Below are 23,738 nucleotides of genomic sequence, written 5' to 3'. Positions count from 1 at the left end.
TCTGTTTTTATTCTCAGACCCATTTCATTACAGCATGGTGGAATTAGTCTCTTACAACATGTGTATGTATGCTTGCATATGTGTGTGCTTTTAAACAGTTCTGGATGATGAGGACAGCAGTAACATCACAGCAGGTTCCATCGTTACGGTCACCGTAACCTTGACGAGGAAAAAGATGTCGGTATGAATTTCTCTTCTGCTGTTTTGTTCCAGCATGTTTGCCTTATTTGGTAGTTTGCCTTTGTGTTGTTTTTGAATGTAATGTTCTTAGATCTAATGATCTTCCCTTCCATCACATATGTAATCACAGGGGATGACCACCAGAGGGAGTACTCAATCATTTAGATTAGAGTTAGCGCACACTCAACACACACAAACTTGAGGAACCCTGCACAGATCTTTACTGTGGCTGATTTTTTTTGTTTTCTCTGTGTGTGTGGGTTTGTGTTTACAGGAGGTGTTTGAGAAGGAGCAGTCCACACCGCAGATGGCATCAGAAGAGGCATCTCAAGAGGATGCAGTAAGCCCTTTCAGATCAGTCTTTACAGACAATTATCTCTCTCTCTCTCTCTCTCTCCCCCGACCCTCTCTTTGTCTCCCTCTGTCTCTCCCTACTCACTACATCCAGTCCGTAGGGTTAATGTACAAACGTTTTTGTCTGTGTGTGTGTGTACGCCAGAGTAAGGGGCTTGAAACATCACATACCAACTTGAAATAATTGTGTGTGTGTTTTGTACAACAGGGCGACGCCAGCAAAAACAAAAGTGTCAAAGTCTGGCAGAACAAGAACAAAAGCACAAAGAAAGCAGCCAAATCCAAAAAGAGGAAGCCGGCGCCCAAGAAGAAGCCTGCACCCCCTCACCAAGCTAAGGGGGACAAGCCCAAACAGGCCAATGGGAACGTAGCAGGAAATGTGAGCACCAATCAGCCTCTTCTACACCTACCATAGATATCATTCATTCATTCCAGAGATGTATCATTTTATGCAGCAGGTTCTTAATGTAGTTATATTTTAATTAGACATGGAATTGAATCTAATTAAATTAAATTTAATTTAGTGTGAGTAATTATGCTTCAGAATTTTAATTAGAAATTAGCATTCTCAGTGTACGCTGACGGTGAATGGTGGGTGTGTAAGGGGTGGAGATCAATTAACGCTTTTTAACGTGTTAACCGTCTTTTGATGACGATGGGAGATTGCATTATCAGATGGCAGTTTAGATGGTAGATGAGAGAAGGAATATAGAACGTGGTGTTCCTTACGAAATCGCTGCATGTCTAACTGGCCACACTGTCTCAGAGTATTCAAATGCACATAGGCACAGGTTTCATATGTACTGCAGGATTTCACAGGAAGAAATGTCTGGGACTGACTGATAGGATGGGTGTAGTTCTGATGTACATGTGCTCTGTAAACATTTGGTCAATCAATTTACAATTTCAAAACAAATATGAGAAAACAAAAACACATTTTTTTTTTTTGTATAGAAATGACGAAATGGAACTAATTGATGGGTTAGGCAAAATGTGTCTCATTTTAAGCATAATATTAGATGTGGAATTTGTCATCTGATCAGTCATTACCACAGCCAAGTCAAGTTGTTCATTGAGCTCGTTGATCATTGAGCTTGTTTTTTTTTTTTAGGGGTGGTGGGGGCTGCACCTCAGCGTCCCCCCTCTGAATGCTGACTTTAACCAAGTGAACTTTCACGTTGACAATGAACTAGATGAGCACTCAGAGAGCATAGTCCTCATTCAAAGTAAAATGCCCTAAAACCAAACCAAAACTTGACCATACCAATCTGAGCAACTACAGGCCTATATCAAATCTATCGTTTTTGAGCAAAGTACTTGAAAAAGTTGTTTGCAATCAGTTAAATACCTTCCTCCGAAAAACAGTATCCTTGAAAAATTCCAATCAGGTTTTAGATCAAATCACAGCACAGAAACGGCTCTAGTAAAGATAGTCAATGATCTCAGACTAGCTACCGACTCAAACAAAGTCTCAATCCTTATTCTTCTGGATTTGAGTGCGGCATTTGACACCATTGATCATAGCATCCTAATTCACCGCCTTGCAAAGTGGGTGGGTCTCTCTGATAATGCTCTAAACTGGTTTCAAACCTACATTACTGGCAGAGATTTTTATATCAGTCTAGGAGATCATGTATCTGAAAAAACATGACTTGCCTTTTGGTGTGGCCCAGGGGAGCTGCCTTGGTCCCCTGCTATTTTCTCTATATATGCTCCCATTGGGAAACGTCATAAGTCAGCATAATGTAAACTTCCACAGCTCATGAGATGATACCCAATTGTATCTTTCTGTGGAGCCAACTAACCCAGATGGCCTTTGCTCCCTCACTGCATGCCTAACCTCCATTAATCAGTGGATGAGCAAAAACTTTTTGAAACTAAATGATGACAAAACAGAGGTACTTCTGGTTGGACCAAAACTAAAAGCGAGATATTATTCTTAGTAATCTGGGGAACTTGGCACACCAGGTCAAACCAAAAGTAACAAGCCTCGGTGTCATCTTAGATGCAGAGTTAAGTTTTAAGCCCCATATCAGTAAAGTTACTCAGACAGCCTATTTCCACTTGAGAAACATTGCCAAAGTCGCGGCCCTTTTAACTCAACAAGATGCAGAAAAGCTAATTCACGCCTTTATCACTAGCAGGTTAGACTACTGCAATGCACTTTTCACTGGTCTTCCCAAAAACATCTAAAGAAATTGGCACTCATACAGAACTCTGCGGCTAGACTTTTAACTAAGACTAAGAAGAGAGAACACATCACCCCTGTGTTGGCTGAACTGCACTGGCTCCCTATTTCCTATAGAATTGATTTTAAGGTTATGTTAATTACTTACAAAGCTCTGAATGGCATAGCACCTTCATATATCTCTGAGCTTTTAATATCTTATCAACCACAAAGGAAACTTAGATCATCCAATTCTAATCTTTTAATGCATTACCCAAAGTGCTCCACAAACAAAGTGGAGAAGCTGCGTTTATCCATTATGCCCCAAACTATGGAACACCCTGCCTCTGTACATCAAGCAGGCGAGTTCAGTAAATATTTTTAAAAAGATCTGAAAACATACCTGTACAGGAAAGCTTTTAGTTAACTCATCTTATCCTGTAGACTACATTTTCAGATTATTCTACATCTGCTACTATTGGAGGGCGCAGCCAGCCAGAAGCGGATGGGCTCCCCCTATTAAGTCAGGTTCTGCTCAAGGTTTCTTCCTGGAATATGGGAGTTTTTCCTTGCCACAGTTGCCATATGGCGTGCTTGTGGGGGGTAAGAGGGTTAAGGCTGCCAGTCTTATGACGTCATTTTCTATATTTTTGATATGTTGCTGAGTATAACATAAACAGCAAAGAAAAGTGATTGATAATGACTGACTGACTATTATTGTGTTACATGTTTCAAATGTAAAGCACTTTGAGCTGCATTCTGTGTATGAAAGGTGCTATACAAATAAAGCTTTATTATTATTATTATTATTATTATTATTATTAAAACAGAAACCTGCTCAAGGAGGTCATGAACTTTGAAGGGCTTTAGTTATACAACAAAGCTTCCGTGCTTGCATGCACACTCATGTCTCCAAACAACACGTTGTTTGTTAGACACGCCTCTCATCGAGAATTCATTCTTCCTAATTACGCCTGTAGCACTGGTGAGATTCTCTCTGAGCGTGAGAGTCAGATAATCTGTTTGTGTTAAGGACAGAATATCTTTTTGGTTGGGCAAAAAATCCTCGTCTCACCACGGACTTTTGATGTAATGGTCTCAACCACACTGCTCAAAAAAATGAAGGAACACTTACAGTTTTCCACAATTGTTAAAACACATATATTGAAACCTTCCACCCTTTTCTCCATTCTCAAACTACAGTCACAGAATATCTGACAGTTCTTGCACAATAAAACACTCGCCTCAAAAGTTTTACTTGTGCTCAGAACCAAACAGAGTCAGAGTAACGATCCAGTGTATGATTGAAGTGTTCCTTTAATTTTTTCGAGCAGTATACTTTGACTGATGACCCATTCTTCCTCTCTTGAGGCATTTTGAAAATACTGCTGGCAGTGAGCTACTATCCTCACCTATGGCTGTATAGTCCACCACCTCTGTGGTGATGTTGACTGATCTGGTGACATTCCACCACGGTGAAAGCCTTTGTTCAAAATAAGCTGCATTTTTATTTATAATTATCCAAATTGATCATTTAATTTTGTAGGTGCGTTTCAAAATATCTGTTCTATTTTGAACTGTCTATATTAAAACAAAACAGTGACCAAATGTGCACAGAAGTGGAAATAAATCCGTATGGGGCTCTGAAAATCAAAAATCCCAGAGTATGCTCGACTCCCCAGAGAGAAGCAGTGTATTGTGCCCTTTCGGGATCATCTGTAGCACTAGTTCTGGGAGCATCTTTTGACAGTGTTGTGATGTTTCGTCAAATAATTGTTTGTTTGTTTGTTTCTTTGTTTGTTTGCGTCCTCAGGAGGTGGCACTTGCGAAGGAGGAGGAGGAGGCGGGCTCAGACAAGGGGAGCGAATCAGATGAGGGCGAGGGCAACAAGGACTCAGGCAGCGAGAGGGAAGACGAGAGCGACAAGCAGAGCGACACTGAGGCTGACGAGATGCTTTACGGCGACCTAAGAGGTGTGTGTGTTTTTTTTTGTGTGTGTGTGGGATGTATGAATGAATGTATGGCAAAAAAGGCAAGCAGAAGTAGAGCTGCTCTTGCCCAAGAAGTAATGTTTCAGTTTCATTTTTAAATGTATTTTATAGTCAACATTGAACTGAAGCTTGACTTTCAAAAATCATCAGAAATCAAATCGTAATGGCAATATCTGTCAGAAAAACCTAAATTAGTTATATTCCCTAAATCATTCAGCCTTAGTGTTCGCATATGAATGTGTGTAAGTGTATATATTCTCGTGTGTGTGTGTGTGTGTGTGTGCGTGCATGCATGCGAATGTGTGTAAACTCTGTGTTTGGGTGTGTGTGTAAACTCTGTGTGCGTGTAAACTGTGTCTGTGTATGTGTAAACTGTGTGTGTATATGTGTGTGCGTGTGTGTAAACTCTGTGTGTGCGTGCGTGTAAATATGCGTGTCCGTGTGTGTGTAAACTCTGTGTAAACTGTGTGGATGTGTGTGTGTGTAAACTGTGCGTGTAAACTGTGTGTGTGTGCGTGTAAACTGTGTGTGTGTGTTGCGTTGCAGGAGTGGGAGGCTCTGCAGCAGAGCATCCAGAGGCGGGAGAGGGCCCTGCTGGAGACCAAGTCCAAGGTGACGCACCCGGTCTACAGCCTGTTCTTCCCCGAGGAGAAGCAGGAGTGGTGGTGGCTCTACATCGCCGACCGCCGAGACCAAACACTCGTGTCCATGCCCTACCACGTCTGCACCCTCAAAGACACAGAGGAGGTAGCCGTGTGTGTTAGTCAGAGTGTGTGTTGATGTGTTGCATCTGTGGATGTGTGTGCTCATATGTTGCGTGTTAGTGTTTAGTATTTGTTTCAGTCCTCATGTCTGGCTGCGTATGCAACAGTCCCACCCAACCATGCAAAAGCGAGTGTTTGTGAGTGAGTGAGTGAGTGTGTGTGTGTGTGTGTGTGTGTGTGTGTGTGTGTGCTCTTGTGAATGTACCCTTTCATGAGTATGTAATCGTATGACTAAGTTGAAGTCTGACGTCCCAGCTTCCCGTAACACATATTTTGAGTGTGTCTGTGTCTTGTGTGTCTCTGTGAGCTGATTCATAACAGTTTTTCCTTGGTCAGTTGCTAGGCAACCTCCACCTTATTGTTTCTGCTGTATTGAAGCAGTGGTACTCTTTTAAAGTCTACATTTTTGTGTGCGTGTGTGTGCTTGCATCACTGACGGCATCCTCTCTTCTGACGGGTCCTCAGGTTGAGATGAAGTTTCCGGCACCTTCTAAAACGGGAAATTATCAGTACTCCGTCATTCTGAGATCTGACTCCTACATGGGCTTAGACCAGATCAAACCACTCAAGGTACGCTCATTCTCTTACTCACACACACGTGTGTGTGTGTGTGTCTATTAATCAATCACAGCAATTAATCAGTTAGACAGCATACAATATTGATGGTGTATGGTTCTCTCTCTCTCTCTCTCTCTCTCTCTCTCTCTCTCTCTCTCTCTCTCTCTCTCTCTCTCTCTCTCCCCCTCTCCCCCTCCCTCTTGATGTGTCGCGTGCGTGCAGTTGGAAGTTCACGAGGCAAAGGCCATGGTGGACAACCACCCTCAGTGGGACATCCCGGACACGGAGGAGGAGGAGGAGCCGGACGACAGCGACGGCATCGAGGAGAGTGAAGAGGAGGAGGAGGACAATGACTAAACATACACACACACACGTGCGCACCCACACACACACGCACACACACCCACACGCCCGCACACACATCGAGGAGAATGAAGAGGAGGACAATGACTAAACATACACACACACACACGCCCACATACCGACACACGCAAAGATGTGTTCAGAGACGCATGTCTTTGGAAGCGTACAGAACTAATCCTGCCATTAGTCACACACGTACACGCACACACACACATATACATATATACACATCAGACACACATTGTGCGTCAAGGATACAGACTGCTTTTGTATATTCACACATTGGCTGACGTGCTCCAACCCAACTTACACACACACAGAACGTCACCAATACAAAATGAACTCAAAAGCTCCCATCATGCTCTTCTTCTGAAAGCCTGGAGTGTTCATTCCTTCCTTCACATCACAAATCACCCCCATCTCAGATGCTCCCACCATAACCCCCCAACACCATCACTATGGAGCCTCGGACACCACACGCACACACACACACATGCACACAACATCTAAAAAACTATTTGACCAAGGAACTGGACTTGTTTTGATAAGATACACAGCAATGACCTCACAGCTAGACACCACACACACACACACACACACTGACAGACAAGTCTCCAATAAACACCTCATCAGTAGCCCAGCTGGAGTCTCCGTTTGAGCCTTTGGGTGCATAAACGATGGCCATTTCTGACCTTAATTAGAGCTTTTCTCGTTCAATCTAGTTCTGTGTGTGTGTGTGTGTGTGTGTGTGTGTGTGTGTGTGTGCGCTGGTGAAAGTTGTTTGGGGAATATGTTTGCTTGTAGGGCATTTTCTCACTCACTTTTTCTCTCTCTTCTGTGTGTGTGTGGGGAGGGGGGAGGTTAAGAATGCTGAGGCAAGCTCTGAGGGGACGTGGGTCGTTTGTGTGTGTGTGTGTGTGTGTGTGTGTGTGTGTGTGTGCGCGTGTGTGCTTCTGCAGACATCTTTGTGCTTTTTAGTTGGTAATGACCACCTAATGACTGCAGTGGTTTATAGTTATGGTCATTCAGAGTAGATGGATTCTCATAAATGAGTCCCTCTACGTGTGTGTGTGTGTGTGTTAGGGGGATTATAAAAGGCTCTCACTCTGCACAAAGCATACTGTACGTAAGCTTTGTATGTCGCAGACTTTGTCAACATGGCCCTTACACAACTCTTTGTTTGTCTGTCAACACAACTCTTTGTTTGTTTGTCAACACAACCCTTACACAACTCTTTGTTTGTTTGCTGTCCCACCACTTCACACAGTAGACTGCATGGCTGGTCAGCGAAACCTTTGGAGCCCAGTCTGTAGTCCATCAGGATAAGTCCAAGGTGGACGGTCTGGCTGAGCAGTGGAGCTGAACTGTAGTGTAGAGTGGTTGGGATGAATCCGCTAAGCGCTTCTTCTCTTGGGGAAGCAGTGTGGTGTTAGCCAAGAGCCTGATGATGATCAGTGAATGTAGAGCGAAGCAGAGAGACGCTGGTGTCAAAGATTTTCATGACTTTTTTTTTTTTTTTTTCTTGTCGTTTTAGTCGTTTTTGTCTTTCATCCGTGTTCTCTTTTCATTTTGTTTCTCTTTCCATTCAATCTCTCGTTCACATTCCATATCTTGTCCTTTTTCCCCCAAGCCTGAGGCCTTACTCTTCGTGTGTGTCGTGTGTAGCTGGGGAGCACAATATGGGAGTTTATTTCCGTTATCTCCATCACTCACTCTGTCAGTTGTGTAGGGGTGTGTGTATCTGAGCAAGATCTTTGCCGTACCACACTTGTAGTAGTCAGTTGGTACATTTGCACTGACCTGTCTATTGCGATTATGATTGGAGTCGTGGCCCAATCGGAATAAAAATTGTCCCTATAAACACTATGATTAGAACAAACTTAGTACTTTGACATCTCATCCACAGCTTAGGCAATTATGATGGCTTCTACTAAGATCTAAAACCAAGGTCCCATATGAGCATCTGCACCAAATAGAATGAAATTCTGCATGTCACATAACCTGGCTATTCCGATCATGCCATTCAAGCAGTTGGTCGGAGGTTTTCAGTCTAAATTATGTAAATTTGACTGAGCATAAATTGTGCATGTCACTTTGGACAAAAGTGACTGCCAATTACCATAGCCTTAAACAAGGCTATTGTCGTTTGGCTTGCACTGTATTGGAAAAACCTAGAGGTGTGTGTGTGTGTGTGTTTACACCATGTAGGTATTATTATACAGAACTGCAGAGTGAGGAAGAAGCACCCTCATTTCTTCCCCATGGTTGATAGACTAGCTAATTCAGCCCCAAATGTGCTCACCTCTGCCCACTGGGTGTCTGAACCTTGACCCCTGGTGTTTACTTTCCATGTACGTTTCCCCCAATCTCTGACCTGACTGACCTGCATATCTCTTTCTTTGATCGGTCCTAATAGTTCCGTTTCAAGAGAGCCCTGTAGAGTGGAAAGGAGGACGTGTGCAGAGCCAATAGGAAGCAGAGTTCCTCTCATCCTGATTTGACTGAGAGGTGAATTTTCTTCTCCCAATCCAAATGAACCAATCATCTTTGTCCAATTTTCTCTCAAGGTGGAGGCTGTACACTTCCAGATTTTAGCCTGACCATTTTTTTTTTTTTTTTTCTTAAATTCCTTCATCTCCACAGGAGTTATAAAAGTGGCCCTTTTTAATGCCACTTGCGCTCACCATGTCATGAGAATCTTGATCCAACACACACACACACACATACAAACACACACACACACGAGACATTGAATTGTATCCCCCCGATGTCTGAGACAGGACTAAACACAAATGGCACGCTCCCAAGCTGGAAAGGACGTAAACAGACACTTTCAACTGAATCACCATTTCATCCAATAAAATCTCAAATCTTCTGTTTTTTTATTTGTTTTTGTTTTTTTTACCACTTCAATCTTCTGGGAGGAAAAAAATATCCAGGATTCTCTTGCTGAATCCTACAGGCTTATTGTATGTATTTTATAGATCTTTATGGAGGAAATACCTAAAAACATTTTGGTAGATGAAAACAAAACGTTAAACTCTTAGGTAGTTTTTTTGTTTTTGTTTGTTTATCCTTTTCTTTCATTTTTAGTGTAACGCTTTCTGTAAAGGAGCGGAAGGTTCTAATCCGGCTGCGTATTATCACAGTATGTTCCACACACACTCACATTCAGCACACAGGTCTACACACAGGGTTTGTCCTGGCTGGATATTATAGTGTTATCGGTTCAAAAAAGAATGTAGCATCATCTTCTACAAGGAACTACAAGCTACACAATAGTCCCCGGAATACCAGTGGAAAGAAACCCTGCTGCAACCTTAGCTTTCATACACACACACACACACACACACACACACACACACACACACACACACACACACACACAGAAAAACACACACACTCTTATCGAGGCCGGAGAAGAATCCAGTTACCCAGTAATAACAATGTCTGCCACTTTTGTTTACAACAAAACTGTTATTGTAAATGGAAATAAATATATTATTTGTATTTAAATCATTTCAAATAAAAACTTTTAAAATGATCTTTAAAACGTGACTTCTCTTGAAATAAGGGTTGCATTTGTATTTTATCGCCTTTAAAATGAATTCTCTAAAATTCATGAGCCTTTTCTGGACACATGACGTATGGCTGGCAAGTGTTGCCATTGCAAAGCAGCAAACGGGTATTTGAAGCCGATGGTGTTTCTGGAGTCTCACGAACCTCAAGGTGTAGGATCCTCAAGAAGTTTGCAAGTGTGCATAAACCTACTATTTGGCCACCCCTAAACAATGCTCACAAACAGAAATGGTTGCAGTGGGCTCAGGAATACACGAATACTAATTTAAACAGTTTTATTTACGGGTGAGTGTCGTGCAACCCTAGATGGTCCAGATGGATGAAGTAATGGATGGCTGGTGAATGGCCACCATGTCCCAACAAGGCTGAGATGTCAGCAAGGAAATGGCGGAGTGATGTTTTGGACCGGAATCATGGGGAGAGAGCTGGTAGGCCCCTTTAGGGTCCCTGACGGTGTGAAAATGACCTTGGCTGTAGTATGTAGAGTTTCTGACTGACCACTTTCTTCCGTGGTACAAAAAGAAGAAGCGTGCCTTCCGTAGCAAAATCATCTTTATGCATGACAATGCACCATCTCATGCTGCATAGAATACCCCTGGGTCATTGGCTGCTATGGGCATAAAAGGAGAGAAACTCATGGTGTGGCCCCCATCTTCCCCTGACCTCAACCCTATTGAGAACTTTTGGAGCATCATCAAGCAAAATATCTATGAGGGTGGGAGGCTGTTCACATCCAAGCAGCATCTCTGGGAGGCTCATTGAAGCAGAAACTCTCCATGAACTCACAAGTTCAATGGATGCAAGAATTGTGAAGGTGATCTCAATGAAGGGGTCCTATGTTAACATGTAATTTGGCCTGTTAAGATGTTTTTGATTGAAATAACTTTTGATTTAATTTATATCACCTCCTAATGCTGCAAATTCAACAAATTACCATTTTTAGTTCTTAACAACATATTAAAAGTCTTGAAACTCTGTTGTGCATAATCATTTGGAACAGTGCATTTTGAGTTTTTTTTATTTTTGAAAAAAAATAAAAAAAATACTGTTATCATTGGGAGGTTTGTTCAATAAAATTCGAATAATACTTGCGTTGCGCACTGCCTTTTTGTGCGCTGCCTAGTAGGCTACGGCTTGGGCAGCAATATCAAGTTGTTCATGGAAGTGTTGTAATTTTCACATACACCATACATTTAGGTTATCTAACCGTTGTGTCGCAAATAATAGAACAACTAAATAAGGAATGGTAATAGTGGGTTACACAAACTAGGCTGTGTACAACTTGATTTTTCTTTCTTTTTTTACATTTTCGTGAAGCAAAAACAATTGTTAGGATATAAAACCGTCTATCGCGACAGATCATGTACCAACTTGGTTATTAAGAGTTTTCTGTTGAGAGACAGGATTTTATGGTAGACCTTTTGTTGTTTTCAGCGACAATGCCTTGCATTTTACCTGAATTATGAACGTACTGTAATTACGGGCCCTAGGAAAAATGTGCCTTTTTGACGCTCGTTGCAGATGCTGACGTAGCCCTATGTAGGCTATTTGTTAAATGATTGAATTAACACAATTCATCAATATTCGACTAGTGCTATTATCTCATGCATGCTATTTGTGTGTCTGCTAAATGTAATGTAATGTAATTTGTGCAGTCTGGTAATAGTTGTCGTGCTGATAGACTTAATTTTTCTAACGTGAATTATTTGGTGAGTGCACTTAAATAAATAAAATGATTAGATCATCTGCATAAAATAGCCTACGAGAACGGTCCCTGTAGATTTGTTAATTTACTTCATTTTCAAAACCAACGCCCATAGGCTGCGCCTAACCCAAACAAAAAAAAAACAGTGGAAGAAGTAAATTGGCGTTAGCTATCGAACAGATTGTTCGATTCAATTCCCTCTTATCTCTGGTGACGAGTCATTACAGAAACACACAGACTTGACAAGAGGCTTCCACGTTTGAGTGCGTCTTAACATGTTGACTTCGCATAGCGTAGCCTACTTTGCAGGGAGAAGGCAGAAAAACTATTAGCTACTTATTGTGCTGGGTGCAGCCTTGTGTTGTAACGATCTCCTGGGGGTGCTAGGTAACTTACTGTAGCCTACTTTGCCGCAGCAGTCACCGGGCACGGTATTCGTTCGTCAACCGGCTCTGCATTGGCGGGAAGCGGAGAAAATCAAGTCCCCTGTCCCGTGGCCACCGCCCGGAACGACGTGTTGGCTGCGCGTCACCGAAGATATGACACATTTGTCAGCTTTCGCCACAGAGCGCGGCGGTGAAGGTAAGTCTTGTAGGCTACCATACCCACCTGGCAACAGTGTGGTCAGTCATTAATGGAGTTGATCATGTACTGTTTTGATGTTAGGAAGGCTATTTAAGCAAAAAGCGGCCGTCCAAGAGGAAACATTTATGATTAAACATGAATAAGAAGAGCCTGTAGCGCAAGTAAATATCCAAGGCTACACATTACCCGTTTTTTTTGTAATCTCTGCACATAAGATTGATGAATTTAACCAGGACGCGAATTTTCATTTTATTTGCTTGATAGTGTTGTTTGTCATCCTCCTATTTAGTAGGTGTTCTGATTATTTAGTGCTGTTAAAGCAAAGAAGAGCCTCCTAATTTATGAAATGACAATACACTATGTAGCCAAACTATTACGTAGGCCTATTCACGCTTGAGTTAGACATTAGGTCTCGATTTGATCGATATTGTTGAAGTCCCGTGGGTGTCTGCATTTGCGTTGTGAGGCAGAGAAAGATGTTTACTTGGAGAGTAGGTTAGTCCCGCAGGTCGCAGAGTGCGAACCCTGCAGAGATGCCTTGAATTATTCCTTAGTGTGTGTGTCGGAGAGAGAGAGAGAGAGAGAGAGAGAGAGAGATTGTGGAACTGTTAGTATCAGTATTATTGGCAAAAAACATCAAAACAATTTGTATTTTTTGCCATTTACTGCTATGGTTTAAGAGGGCAAAAACAGTAAAGACAGCCATTTATTGTGTTTTAATGTATAGCTGTAGGCCTAGCTGGCTCTGTTTACACACATACATCTTATCTGTTAGGCTCTAATGAATTTGTTCCATTTCACAACAACTTAGCACTTTCTTACTGCTGTGTGTGTGTGTGTGTGTGTGTGTGTGTGTGTGTGTGTGAGAGAGAGAGTGTGTAACACATCTAACTAACCCAATACGTCTAACATGCACATTCTTTCTTCTACTGCCTTCCACCCTTTTCTCCTTCTATGTACTTTGATTAAAGTCTGTCTGCACTCTCATCCTGTGGTGTTTGGAAAGTATTATTTATTGTTTTGCTTATGTTTCCTTTTTCTGATGTACGCCTAGCTTGAATGTTAATCCTCATAAATTAATTAATGTAAGTGTGTGTGTGTGTGTGTGTGTGTGTGTGTAACCTAGCAGTAATGCTCCCCTAAACGTACTGTTATTTGTTTGGGTGTTGTACAGTCTGTGCAGCCACTGCTGCTCTCCCCATGCTAAGTAAATGAGTAACTTACGGATGACCTCCAGGCTCTGAACCTGTAGCACTGTTATTGAACAAACAGATTGGAGAAGATTTCAGTGCTTACACACACCAGAGCTGAGTGCTGCAGTTTAATAAGTTACTGTGGCCTCAGCAGCCTCTATCTAATTATGCCATCCCAAAGGTATTCTGTTCAGGTTACCCTCGTACGGAAAATCTCCCCACCCCCCAACACACACACACACACAAACACACACACACACGCACACACCATGCTGCCGCCATTCTCCCAATGGAAACAGTATCCGCAGGTAAACAGAGGGGCGGTTGTAAGGGGGTGGAGCTGTACGCTGAGATGTGTCAGAATGCAGGATGTGTCACAGCTTCATTGGAACTCAGTCAAAACAGAGGCAGCTTCTCAGCAAAATTTCCATAACACAGTCAAACAAACATTGATCAATGTCTGGAAGAACACTTACAGCAGAAATATCACACAATATCATAAAAGATTGATGCAAAGCCAAGGCTGATATGGCTGTTATGTAATGTTAATTTGGGAGAGACCAGCTGAGGTGAACTCCCGTCCGACTGTTCAGTATTAGCCCTGAACACAATGGACACTCAAGCACTGGACCCAGCAGGGCGATGAAGTATCAGTGGTGGTTGAGGGAAATGAGCTGACGCTGCTGGGGAAATAATGCTGTTGCTCTCTGACCAGCTGGTGGCAGACCAGCATATGGTTTGCACTGGATCTGCAAGGGTGCGGAGCCTGCAGCCTGGGGCAGCATCAGGAGCTACACAGCGGCAACAATGCAACAAAGGCACTGGGCTGGAGGATAAATTCAGTGCTGGATAGTGGCCCTGGAACATTCCAGACAGTGTTTTTTAAGACTATAATTTATAATCCCAAATCTTGTATACAAAATATAAGATTTTCCACAATTCTAATCTGCCCCCAGTGGACATGTTAGACATATTAGCAAGTAGGCTAAAACCAATGCATAATGCTGTAAGTTTGAAAGTGAAATTTAGATACTGTGCTTACAATGCACAGCAGTGTAGCCTACCTGCTAGCCCCTGTAATATCAACTCAAAGTGACTTGGAACCCACCCAATGCAAGGCAATGCAATGTGTTAGATGTGTTGTATTAGATTCCAAGGCAACTCAATGTGCTTTACAAGACCTGAGAACAGCATATCAAATAAGTAATAGCTTGAGGAACAGATAAAAATGTAATAGGAAAAGTAACAATATAATATAAAAAAGTGAATGTGTAGAAATGTCAGAAATATAAAAATATAAAAGAAATAAAATACACAAGTTACTATATAAAAATACAACTAAAAGGTCATAAAATAAATAAAAGCCATAAAACACTTAAGAGCAAGTAAGAACACACACACACACACACAAACGCACACTCTTGGACCGATAACACTGTAATTCTTCCTTAACTCATAGCACTGTGATTCTATTCCAGTTTGATTCCATTTGGTTCCCTGCAGCCAGACTGTGAATAGGCTACTGAGTGTGTTTTGCTCTTGCTCTGGTCTTGACAAGTGTATTGTCCATGACCATTGTTGCTTTGAATTGGATTGCACTAACTGAATTGCACAGCTAAGAATATGGGAAAGCACATAGGTTATGGCCTGTGGTATGTTCTGTGTGTGTATGTGTGTGTGTGTGTGTGTATGTGTGTGGTCATGTATTTCCTATTTCTAACTCCTATATGCTTAATTGACAGAAGTGTTTGTGTGTGTGTGTGTGCTTGCAATTGTATTTGATGTAAAATGTAATTTTAATGTATTGTCGTTAATTTAGTGTTAACAGTGTTTGCTGCACCGAACCGTTAGAGCCTTATCAGTTTCCTTTTGGTGTGTGTGTGTGTGTGTGTGTGATAAGTGTGTAAAAAGAATAATTTGAATATGACCACAGCAAGCTGTTTGAATAAAGACTGTTGTCATGAATGGTGTGTGAATGTGTGTTTGTGCATGTGTGGGTGTGTGTGTGTGTGAGAGCGAGACAGAGGGAGAGAGAGAAAGCTACTGTGTGCTGAATTTATAATCTTTAATAACCTTGGGAGTGAAAGCAGACCTTTGCTACGTTCGTTTTGGAGCAGACTGAATGGTTAGGCGATAAGGACGTTGTGTGTTAATAGATTTAAACAAACTCTTAACCTAAAGTGTCAAAAGGCTATCTCCTCCCAAGCCAACTGCCAGTTATGCTCGCCCAAACATTATCCAGTTCAGTGCTTATTTATTTTCATAATTTAACAGCAGAAAATAATTTCCATTGTTATACTGTTTACATAAGTCCCCAGCTTTATTGTTTTGTGACCTATTCTACGATGGGTGATTGAAGGACATTTTCTTTCACTTTAATAAGCATTAGCACAGGTATGATTTTCCTTCATTACCTCATGCAAATACTTTTTCCCTCAATGTGTCCCCAGGCACATATTCTTTTGTTTAGTGAGGGTAGTGTTTCGTTTAATGAGTATTAAAATCAGCGACCATGGTAACAACATCAGTCGGCATTTGCATTTGTGGTTCGTCTTCCAGAGTGGCTTATTCACAGTGGAGAGACCCTATCAGAGGAGTTGCTCAAGAACCACTCGAAAACACTTTAAAAAGTGTTGAAAACACAACAACAACTATAGCGAGCTGATCTTCATTCACCTCATGAAAAAGAAGGATTTAAAAAAAAAAAGCGGAAAAACTCAGAGGACTTCCCAAAGGGCTATTAACAAAACAAATGTTTATCTCTGGGCTGATCAAGAGAGCTGTGTGATCTGAATTAGCCACGCTGGCTGCCTGGCTGCTGCCGCTGCAGAGACAAACAGAACACTGGGATTAAAGAGTTCTAATGAGCGCGGGCTGGACCGTGTGCTCCGGAATCTCAATGCTCCGCATTACGCTTGGGGCTGAAGCCCTGCCGGCTCTGGGCGAGATCTGGCCCGAATCCGGGCCAGAATCCATTCAGAGTCAGTTTCCTGCCCATTGCTCTCATGTTGAGAATGGCTATTTGCACGCAATAGGGGTGGGGCACTGTCTTTTTGAACGGAATTGTAATACCTCCACAGTCCTCAAATACAAGGAGTCTGTCTGGTTGACTAGGTTTCATTGTTACAGTTATGTAACAGCAGGCTAAACATATTTTTCTCTCATTAATTCTCTTTCTTTGCGTCCATTCTTCTATCAATCCCATCTTTCATTCCCTGCCATTAGCATTAGCTAATTAGCATTCAATTAATTAGTGAAATCGCCTGTTTTCCACCCTTGCACAGGGACAGACAGCAGAGGCAGGACTCAGGCATGATGGAGATAATTCCCTGCAGAGCAATGCATGCTGGGTAGTGGGAGGGTATACAGGCCATACAGGCAACATGAGTGCCAATGACCCAACCTCAATGTCCACTCTCATAGACTCTGACAGACGTTGAGCCATGTTCCTGATAAGGTTGTTGATGTGAATGTCAATGTCAATTTATTTATATAGCACATTTAAAAAACAAGGACAGTGACCAAAGTGCTGATGTGTTTGTGAGGGCGTAGAGCTGTCCCACTGCGTCTGGTTCGCTGTAGCCTGCATGAACCCAGATGAACCTGCTAGCTATTTGCTCTGCAGGTTGGTCTGGAAAGGAGCCCATTGACATCCGTTTCTGATTCACCAAAAACCCAGGACCGTGTTTTTTCTTTGGAATTGAGCCGGTTCCACTTTACTTGACAGTGTCAACATAAGGGTGACATGACACTGTCGTGAACGTGTCATAAACAAGTCATAAACGTTTGTGACATAACGCATATGTTATTTAAGCAATATAGCACGAGTGAGAGTGGGGTTGGTCATGGATATTCCCACGGGTGCCGAGTGGCGCAGGCAACAACAGCCGTGAGAATATCCATGACCAATCCCACGATCACGAGTGCTATATTGCTTTTATACAACAATTCTACCACAAACTAAATAATCTGAAAACACCCCATTATTGTTTAAAAATGTTAATTTCAACATCGTTCTTACGCATCAAAACATAGTTCCCTTTTCAATAGACAGCGTCTTGGTTGCTAGGTAACCAACATTCCAGATCCCTCGTTACGGGTCTTTGTGGTTTAAATGTCTTTTTGAAAGAAATGTTGAAAGTCGGGCTGAAATCACATTCATATCTAGGTTTGCTGCATGCATGTTACAAGGACACTAGGCCATGTCATGTAAGGGACATGGTACTGCAAAAAAACGGAAACATAGTCTACATTGCAGAACCACTCAACTTTATTAATTTATGGTGAATAAATGTTACACTACTGTGCACAGCCTGACGTGACGAAGCTAGCACGTTAGCAGCGGTTAGCTAATTATGCTAACGTTAGTTATCTACAAGTCTCCTCCAAGTGACAGTCATATTATACACAATGCTGGCAATGCTGAGAGCATCCTCGTTTATCTTACTTACATTGAGTTGACTGTGTGGCTTAATCCATAGATGTGGTGAAGCACTGTTTCGTTATGGTTTGCTAAGGAGTAACCTATTGCTTGAAATAGTGGAGGGATGGGATGAGAACATTGTGTCAAATCTTCGCATTGTATCGCGGAGTGATTTATTATTAGCTGTGCAAATTAATGAAATGTCCAGGGATATTCCAACTCATGGAACGTCTCTCGGCCAATCAGAAACAAATAAATAGTTCCATAGAACCCAACGGAGCCCCGGATATGTCTTTGGGAAAAAAAATAATAAGTTGTGGCCACGAAATAGCAATTCGTTCCCACAAAATAATAAGTTGTGGCCACAAAATAGCAATTTGTTCCCACAAAGTACTAATTTGTGGTCACGAAATATTAATTCGTTCCCACGAAATAGTAATTCGTTCCCACGAAATAGGTAATTTGTGGCCACGAATATTAATTGCTCCCAATAAATAGTAATTTGTGGCCACGAAATATGTATTATCTAACGTGCACTGGACAGCTGGGTGAGCAAATTGAGCGCCAGTAGAAGCCTGTCGTGTCTTTTCTCATCACTCCCCACCAGCTCTCAATTCTCTGGTTTGCAGTAGGGTACAACCGGACGATTGAAAACGGGGACGAATGAAACATTCTGGTTTTCTCCGAAAAGTAAACGATGATAGACAGACATCATTTGGACAAAACATAGAGCATATTAACCTCCGTTGCTAGGTTAGGATAGGCCTATAATGCTAAATTTCTATGGGGGGACGATTGAAACACCTATTTGTCCCGACCAGGCAGTAAACCCCATTTATTCTAAGTCAATGCACACATATCTGTGTTCATACTATATTTTATGGAGGTGAGACATGGAAAAGCAGTTTTAGAAAGATGCAAATATATTTGGGGCTATCAGGTAGGGGGTCGAGTTTTGCCATGTTAACCTATGACGAAGACCGATGATGAAGACTGACGGCCTGTGGGTCATGAAGGGCACTTATTTGGATGTGTGGTGGCTTTAACCACATAAAAACAGAGTGAAATAACATTTTGTACTATAGAAACATTATATAATTCGAAACATGCATTATTCTAGCTATATTAATGGCATAGTGCATGCTATTTCCATAACCGCGAAATACGCGCATCACCTTGACGGCAATGAGTTGTTAACAGACATGAACCAAGACATATAGCCCAGCAGCAATCTATCTAAAATAACACATACTTGAAGTACCATTCATAGTATGTTGTCAAATATTGAAGTTGTGGGAAGTTTACATAATTTAAGCTGTATGTTTCATTCGTCCCCCATGCTGTTTCATTTGTCCCAGCCAGGAGGGACGGATGAAACATAACGCACGTTCGACTTCTCCTTAAATAACTCTTGAACGGTTTTGTTCAGAGCTGTAAATGCAACTGTATTTGACAGAGGACAGATGTAGGTTGCTAGTGACAAAATATTAACTTTCAGTGTTTTACAATGTCTTTGTAAATTACGTTTCATTCACTTCATTCATTTCATTTTCCCGGTTCTCCATCAGCCTCGGCGTTGTTCCTGACCGCCCCATCTATCTCGCACAGGTCCTCGGTCACGCACCTCTGACGACGACGCTTTTACAAAAGATAGAAGTGCCCGATATATGATTTCATCAGCTGCGGTGTATGCAAATAATAACTAAGAAATGGAACAGTGATGGGTGTGTGGGTAGAAGGCGGAGATGAGATGAGGATGGGGAAAAAGTGAGAGGAGGAGGGGGGAATGAAGATTCACCTCCAGCTATCTGATGCATGTTTTAATGGAAATGTTCACGTCACCTTATAAAAAAACAAAAATCCAGAGAGACACGCTCAAGTTGTACCCCACGCCCGGTGCAGCCAACCTGGCTCTTAATAGTCTGTGGAGATGCCTCTCGCTAATAATGAATCCCTCCAATGCCAGGCTTTTCAAAATGTCTTTGTATTTCATTCCCAGCCTAAAATAGCACTCTACTATATCCCTGTCCATTGTGTGACAGCGACTGTTCCTGTTTGAGGAGTTGGCGCTTGATTTGCTCATCCAGCTGTCCAGTGCACAGCCTATAGGCCTACCTATTTCGTGGGCCACAAATTACTATTTCGTGGGAACAAATTAATATTTCGCGGCCACAAATTACCTATTTCGTGGGGAACGAATTAATATTTCGCGGGTTAAATTAGTAATCTGACCCTAGCCAGATGAATGTCGTTCATGCAGCTCCGCCTAGCTTCACTCACATCCATCTGGGACCTCTTCCATTGAGAGTGATTTCTCCAACCAACTTTATGGTTTAGCCAATCAGGGCGCAGGGCGGAGTTTCATAGATGTGAAATAGCGTGAGAAGCGACTGTGAGTCTGTTATTAGCGCCACGGGTTGGCTTTGATGTGAGTGGTTGAAGTAGCACGCCAATAGATGACGGACAAGTGGCTTATTCAATCATATGCAAGCATTTTTTGATTAGGCCCAGCCTTCTGAAGCAACACTTCAATGGATCGGTTCCAGATGGATGAGTGGAGCTAGGCGGAGCGAAATTCATCTGGCTATTGCCAGGTTAACAAATTAGTACTTTGTGGGAACGAATTGCTATTTTGTGGCCACAACTTATTATTTTGTGGGAACGAATTGCTATTTCATGGCCACAACTTATTATTTTTTTTCCCCATGACATATCCGGGGCTCCGTACAATTGTTGTATAATAAGTGACATTCGGTTTTTGTCATAACAAGTTAGGGTTAAGATTAGGGTTAGGTTTAGAGTTAGGGTTAGATTTAGAGTTATGGTTAGGGTTAGGCTTAGGGTTGGGGTTAGGATTAGGGTTAGGGTTAGGGTTAGGTTTCATGTGTCATGACCGTGTCATGTGTTCATGATAGTGTCAAGTAAAGTGTTACCCAACTGCCTTTAAAACCTTTGTTTGCTGGGCATTTTAAATATACACAGGAGACACCTTAGATGTTAGATTTCACACAGCGGCCAATCGACAACCTATTTACTGTCAAAAACAAATGGAAATGTTGCCCTTACATGTTGATTCACAGCTTTTCAGAACTCTTCCCTTGATTAGGAGAATGTCCATTTTTAATTTGCATAACACAGTGTTTGGAAATGCTTACAGATGCACATTTACCTCTTTTGAATTTTCATGAATGTGTGAACAATATGCGATTGAGCTGTATGGAACCCGAGCTATAGAGATTCAGCCAGTGCATGGGCGTTGTTGGGTTGGGTTGGGTTGTGTTATGTGCGGATAGTGAAGTGTGGGGAATTCCCCATGTGGCACTGGGTCTGATGGAGGACCCTCCCCTGGTGCAGTTTTAGTGCTTGTGGGAGGATTGTCAGATAGCAGTGCACCTGCACCTGAGACTGAACTATCCAGGCATAATTAAGTCCCGGCAGAATGATGTGTGATGAACGGGTGATGGTAACGCGACACATGTTCAATTCTGAAGAAGATGAAGTGTCAGTGTTTCTAGGAGGAATAACAAAGAGCAGCGCACCAGAGGTAAGACTTTATGGACCTGGGGAAGATCAGGCTTAGTAGAGTGGGACAATACATGTTCAATGTTAAAGGTTGTTCTTCTTGCTGCTGCTTTTGGTGAAAGAATGTGGCTAGCACACCCTTGAGACACAGCTGAGACAGGACTATCCAGGTGTAATAAAGATCAGCTTGGTACCAGGACCTACAGGGGAGATGCAGAGGGAGGGAGGGAGACTCCACAGTTTTGTTTTGTTTGTGATTTTTTGTAACAGGGGAAATCCCTTGAAGGCAGTGCTTGATCGAGGACTCCCTAGTAAGGTCCAGTTTCCTCCAGGTAGAGTACCACTCAGGCGCACCGTAACCTGACCTATCTAGGTTTGATGTGATCAGTCACAATATAGGGCTGCACAATTATCCCCATAACAATCGTAATCATAATATTAACCAACACAATGACCTAATTGCAAAAGCTAAATAATCGTCCACAGTTAATTTTGTCACGTTTCTGACTTTTATATTCATTTCATCCTCCTTGACTTCAGCTGGTTGGTGGGTGTGTAGTGCGTGAGGGGCAAAGTAGTTTAATTCAGACTAGTAAGCTTCACAGTCGGTCGGGGGTTCTGTGCTTCTTGTGCACTGGGTGTGCTCACCAATTAGAGAGACATTTGAAATATTGACATTTAAAAATCATATCGCAAATCAAAATCACAATCACAATATCTGTCAGAAAAATTGCAATTAGATATTTTCCCCAAATCGTGCAGCCCTACCACAACAGAGCAGTTTGAGCAGAGCAGTTTACAACAAAAGGACATGTGATATATTTCTCTACCAGATTTGTATTGTTTCTCACTTCATTTTTATAGTTAATTTTTCCTGTCCCTGTGTTGTTGGTTAAATTGTGACCTGCCAAGGGACTGCTGATGAAAATTAGCCTTAGGTGAAGCCAACTCCGGTGAAAAACATAAATGGAAACATTTATGTGTAATATTGTACAAGGTCCCTTGGAAATAAAATAAAAAGGGTAACATGCAGTTACCATGTGTGCCAGTGCTGTCCTTAACCTGTGGAAAGGGATGTTTTCATGAAAGGTATTCACCCCCAGAGCAGCATCAGAAGCCTTTGGGAGGAGGGCACCTGTGTCAAAACAAGCCCTGTCTTCCAGACAGTCCCACAGTGGCTGTTTTTTTTTTGCAATGATCCCTTGATGTTTTAATGAATTATTTATGTTTTTTTGTAGATAGATCTATCTGTCTGTCTGTCTGTCTATCTATCTATCTATCTATCTGTCTATCTGTCTGTCATTGATCCCAGCGAAATTCTCTTTGGATTATACCCGTCCTTGGTCAGTGAACACACACAAGTGCATGTTGCTTACTCAGTGAACCTTGATAAAGGCTGTTTGCCCAAAACGTCAACCTTGAATAAATAATATCAAAAAGAGATGAGAGTGTGCGACTGCTTGGTCCTTATTCTGCACACACACTGAGCACACAGTGTGCTGTAAGCAAACCCACATTTGCATGGGGAGCAGTTAGGGGTTAAGTGCCTTGGCCATGGGCACCTCAGCCGTGGACGTAGGAGAGCGAAGTTCAACCACACCCCTTCGGCCCACATTTTTCTTACCAGTCAGGGTAGTCTGCAGTCGGAGTCCCTAACCAGCGGGTGTGTGTGTGTTGGGAGTTTGGCAGAGTACTGGAGTGAGGTGGTTAGTATTCACAGATCATCGTTTCCTCTGTGGTTATTTTCAGCTCTCTTCTTGTCTCTCTCTCTCTCTCTTAGACTTAATCATTCTGCACGGTTTTCTTTTTTGGTCTCTGACCTCTAGGTGGGAGTTGTGTGCTTGTGTGTCTCTGTGTGTGTGTGTTTGTGTGTGTGTGGGCTTGTGGGGTGGATTGGTTTGCTTGTGTAAAATAGAGAGAGGAAAACTGAGAATAGTGAGGTGTGTAAATTTGAATGCAGTAGTGTGTGGCTTTAATGACTTTGTGTGTGTGTGTGATGTGTGTGTGAATGCTTATGCATGAGTTTGTTTGTGTGTTGAGAGAGGTGGGTTGCTAGATTTGAATGCGGTGAATATATCTGTCTATAATGAGTGTGTGTGTGTGTGTGTGTGTGTGTGTGTGTGTGGGGGCGGGCGGGCAGTTTAACTGTGTGTTGGTTGCTTGAGGTCTCCGGGTGAAAGGATCACCTGAGGCACACGAGAGATTAAATGTGATTAAATATAGATGAGCGCCAATAACAGAAACCCTCCTCTCAGACCTGCTGGAATCCCACACACACACACACACACACACACACACACACACACACACACACACAGAGTACTATGCCTTACTGCATGCAAGCATACACACAC

General features: G+C 42.2%; 2 protein-coding genes across 4 annotated transcripts in view; both read left to right on the top strand.

Annotated features, from left to right (window-relative positions):
* sec63 (SEC63 homolog, protein translocation regulator) overlaps window positions 1-9,757 on the top strand; it is a 30,893-nt gene extending 21,136 nt beyond the window's left edge. The window contains exons 14-20 of the mRNA XM_048250522.1: window positions 99-181; window positions 455-520; window positions 743-913; window positions 4,515-4,676; window positions 5,239-5,439; window positions 5,922-6,026; window positions 6,237-9,757. Of these exons, the coding sequence (XP_048106479.1) occupies window positions 99-181; window positions 455-520; window positions 743-913; window positions 4,515-4,676; window positions 5,239-5,439; window positions 5,922-6,026; window positions 6,237-6,371 (923 nt within the window). The 3' untranslated portion in view covers window positions 6,372-9,757. The remainder of the gene's footprint in view (window positions 1-98; window positions 182-454; window positions 521-742; window positions 914-4,514; window positions 4,677-5,238; window positions 5,440-5,921; window positions 6,027-6,236) is intronic.
* Window positions 9,758-11,814: 2,057 nt separating this feature from the next.
* The window catches only part of scml4 (Scm polycomb group protein like 4), a 47,422-nt gene continuing 35,498 nt past the window's right edge, over window positions 11,815-23,738 (top strand). For 2 of the 3 annotated variants that reach the window (XM_048251035.1, XM_048251033.1), the window contains exon 1: window positions 11,815-12,243. The gene's annotated coding sequence lies outside the window, so the exon portion shown is untranslated. Of the gene's footprint in view, window positions 12,244-23,042; window positions 23,091-23,738 lie in introns of those variants that run through there. The other variant, XM_048251034.1, reaches the window with a different exon arrangement.

The sequence above is a fragment of the Alosa alosa genome, chromosome 8, assembly GCF_017589495.1.
Source record: "Alosa alosa isolate M-15738 ecotype Scorff River chromosome 8, AALO_Geno_1.1, whole genome shotgun sequence".
NCBI classification, from domain to species: Eukaryota; Metazoa; Chordata; class Actinopteri; order Clupeiformes; family Clupeidae; genus Alosa; species Alosa alosa.
Note: the sequence above shows the minus strand (reverse complement) of the source record. Positions and strands in the feature narration are given on the sequence as shown.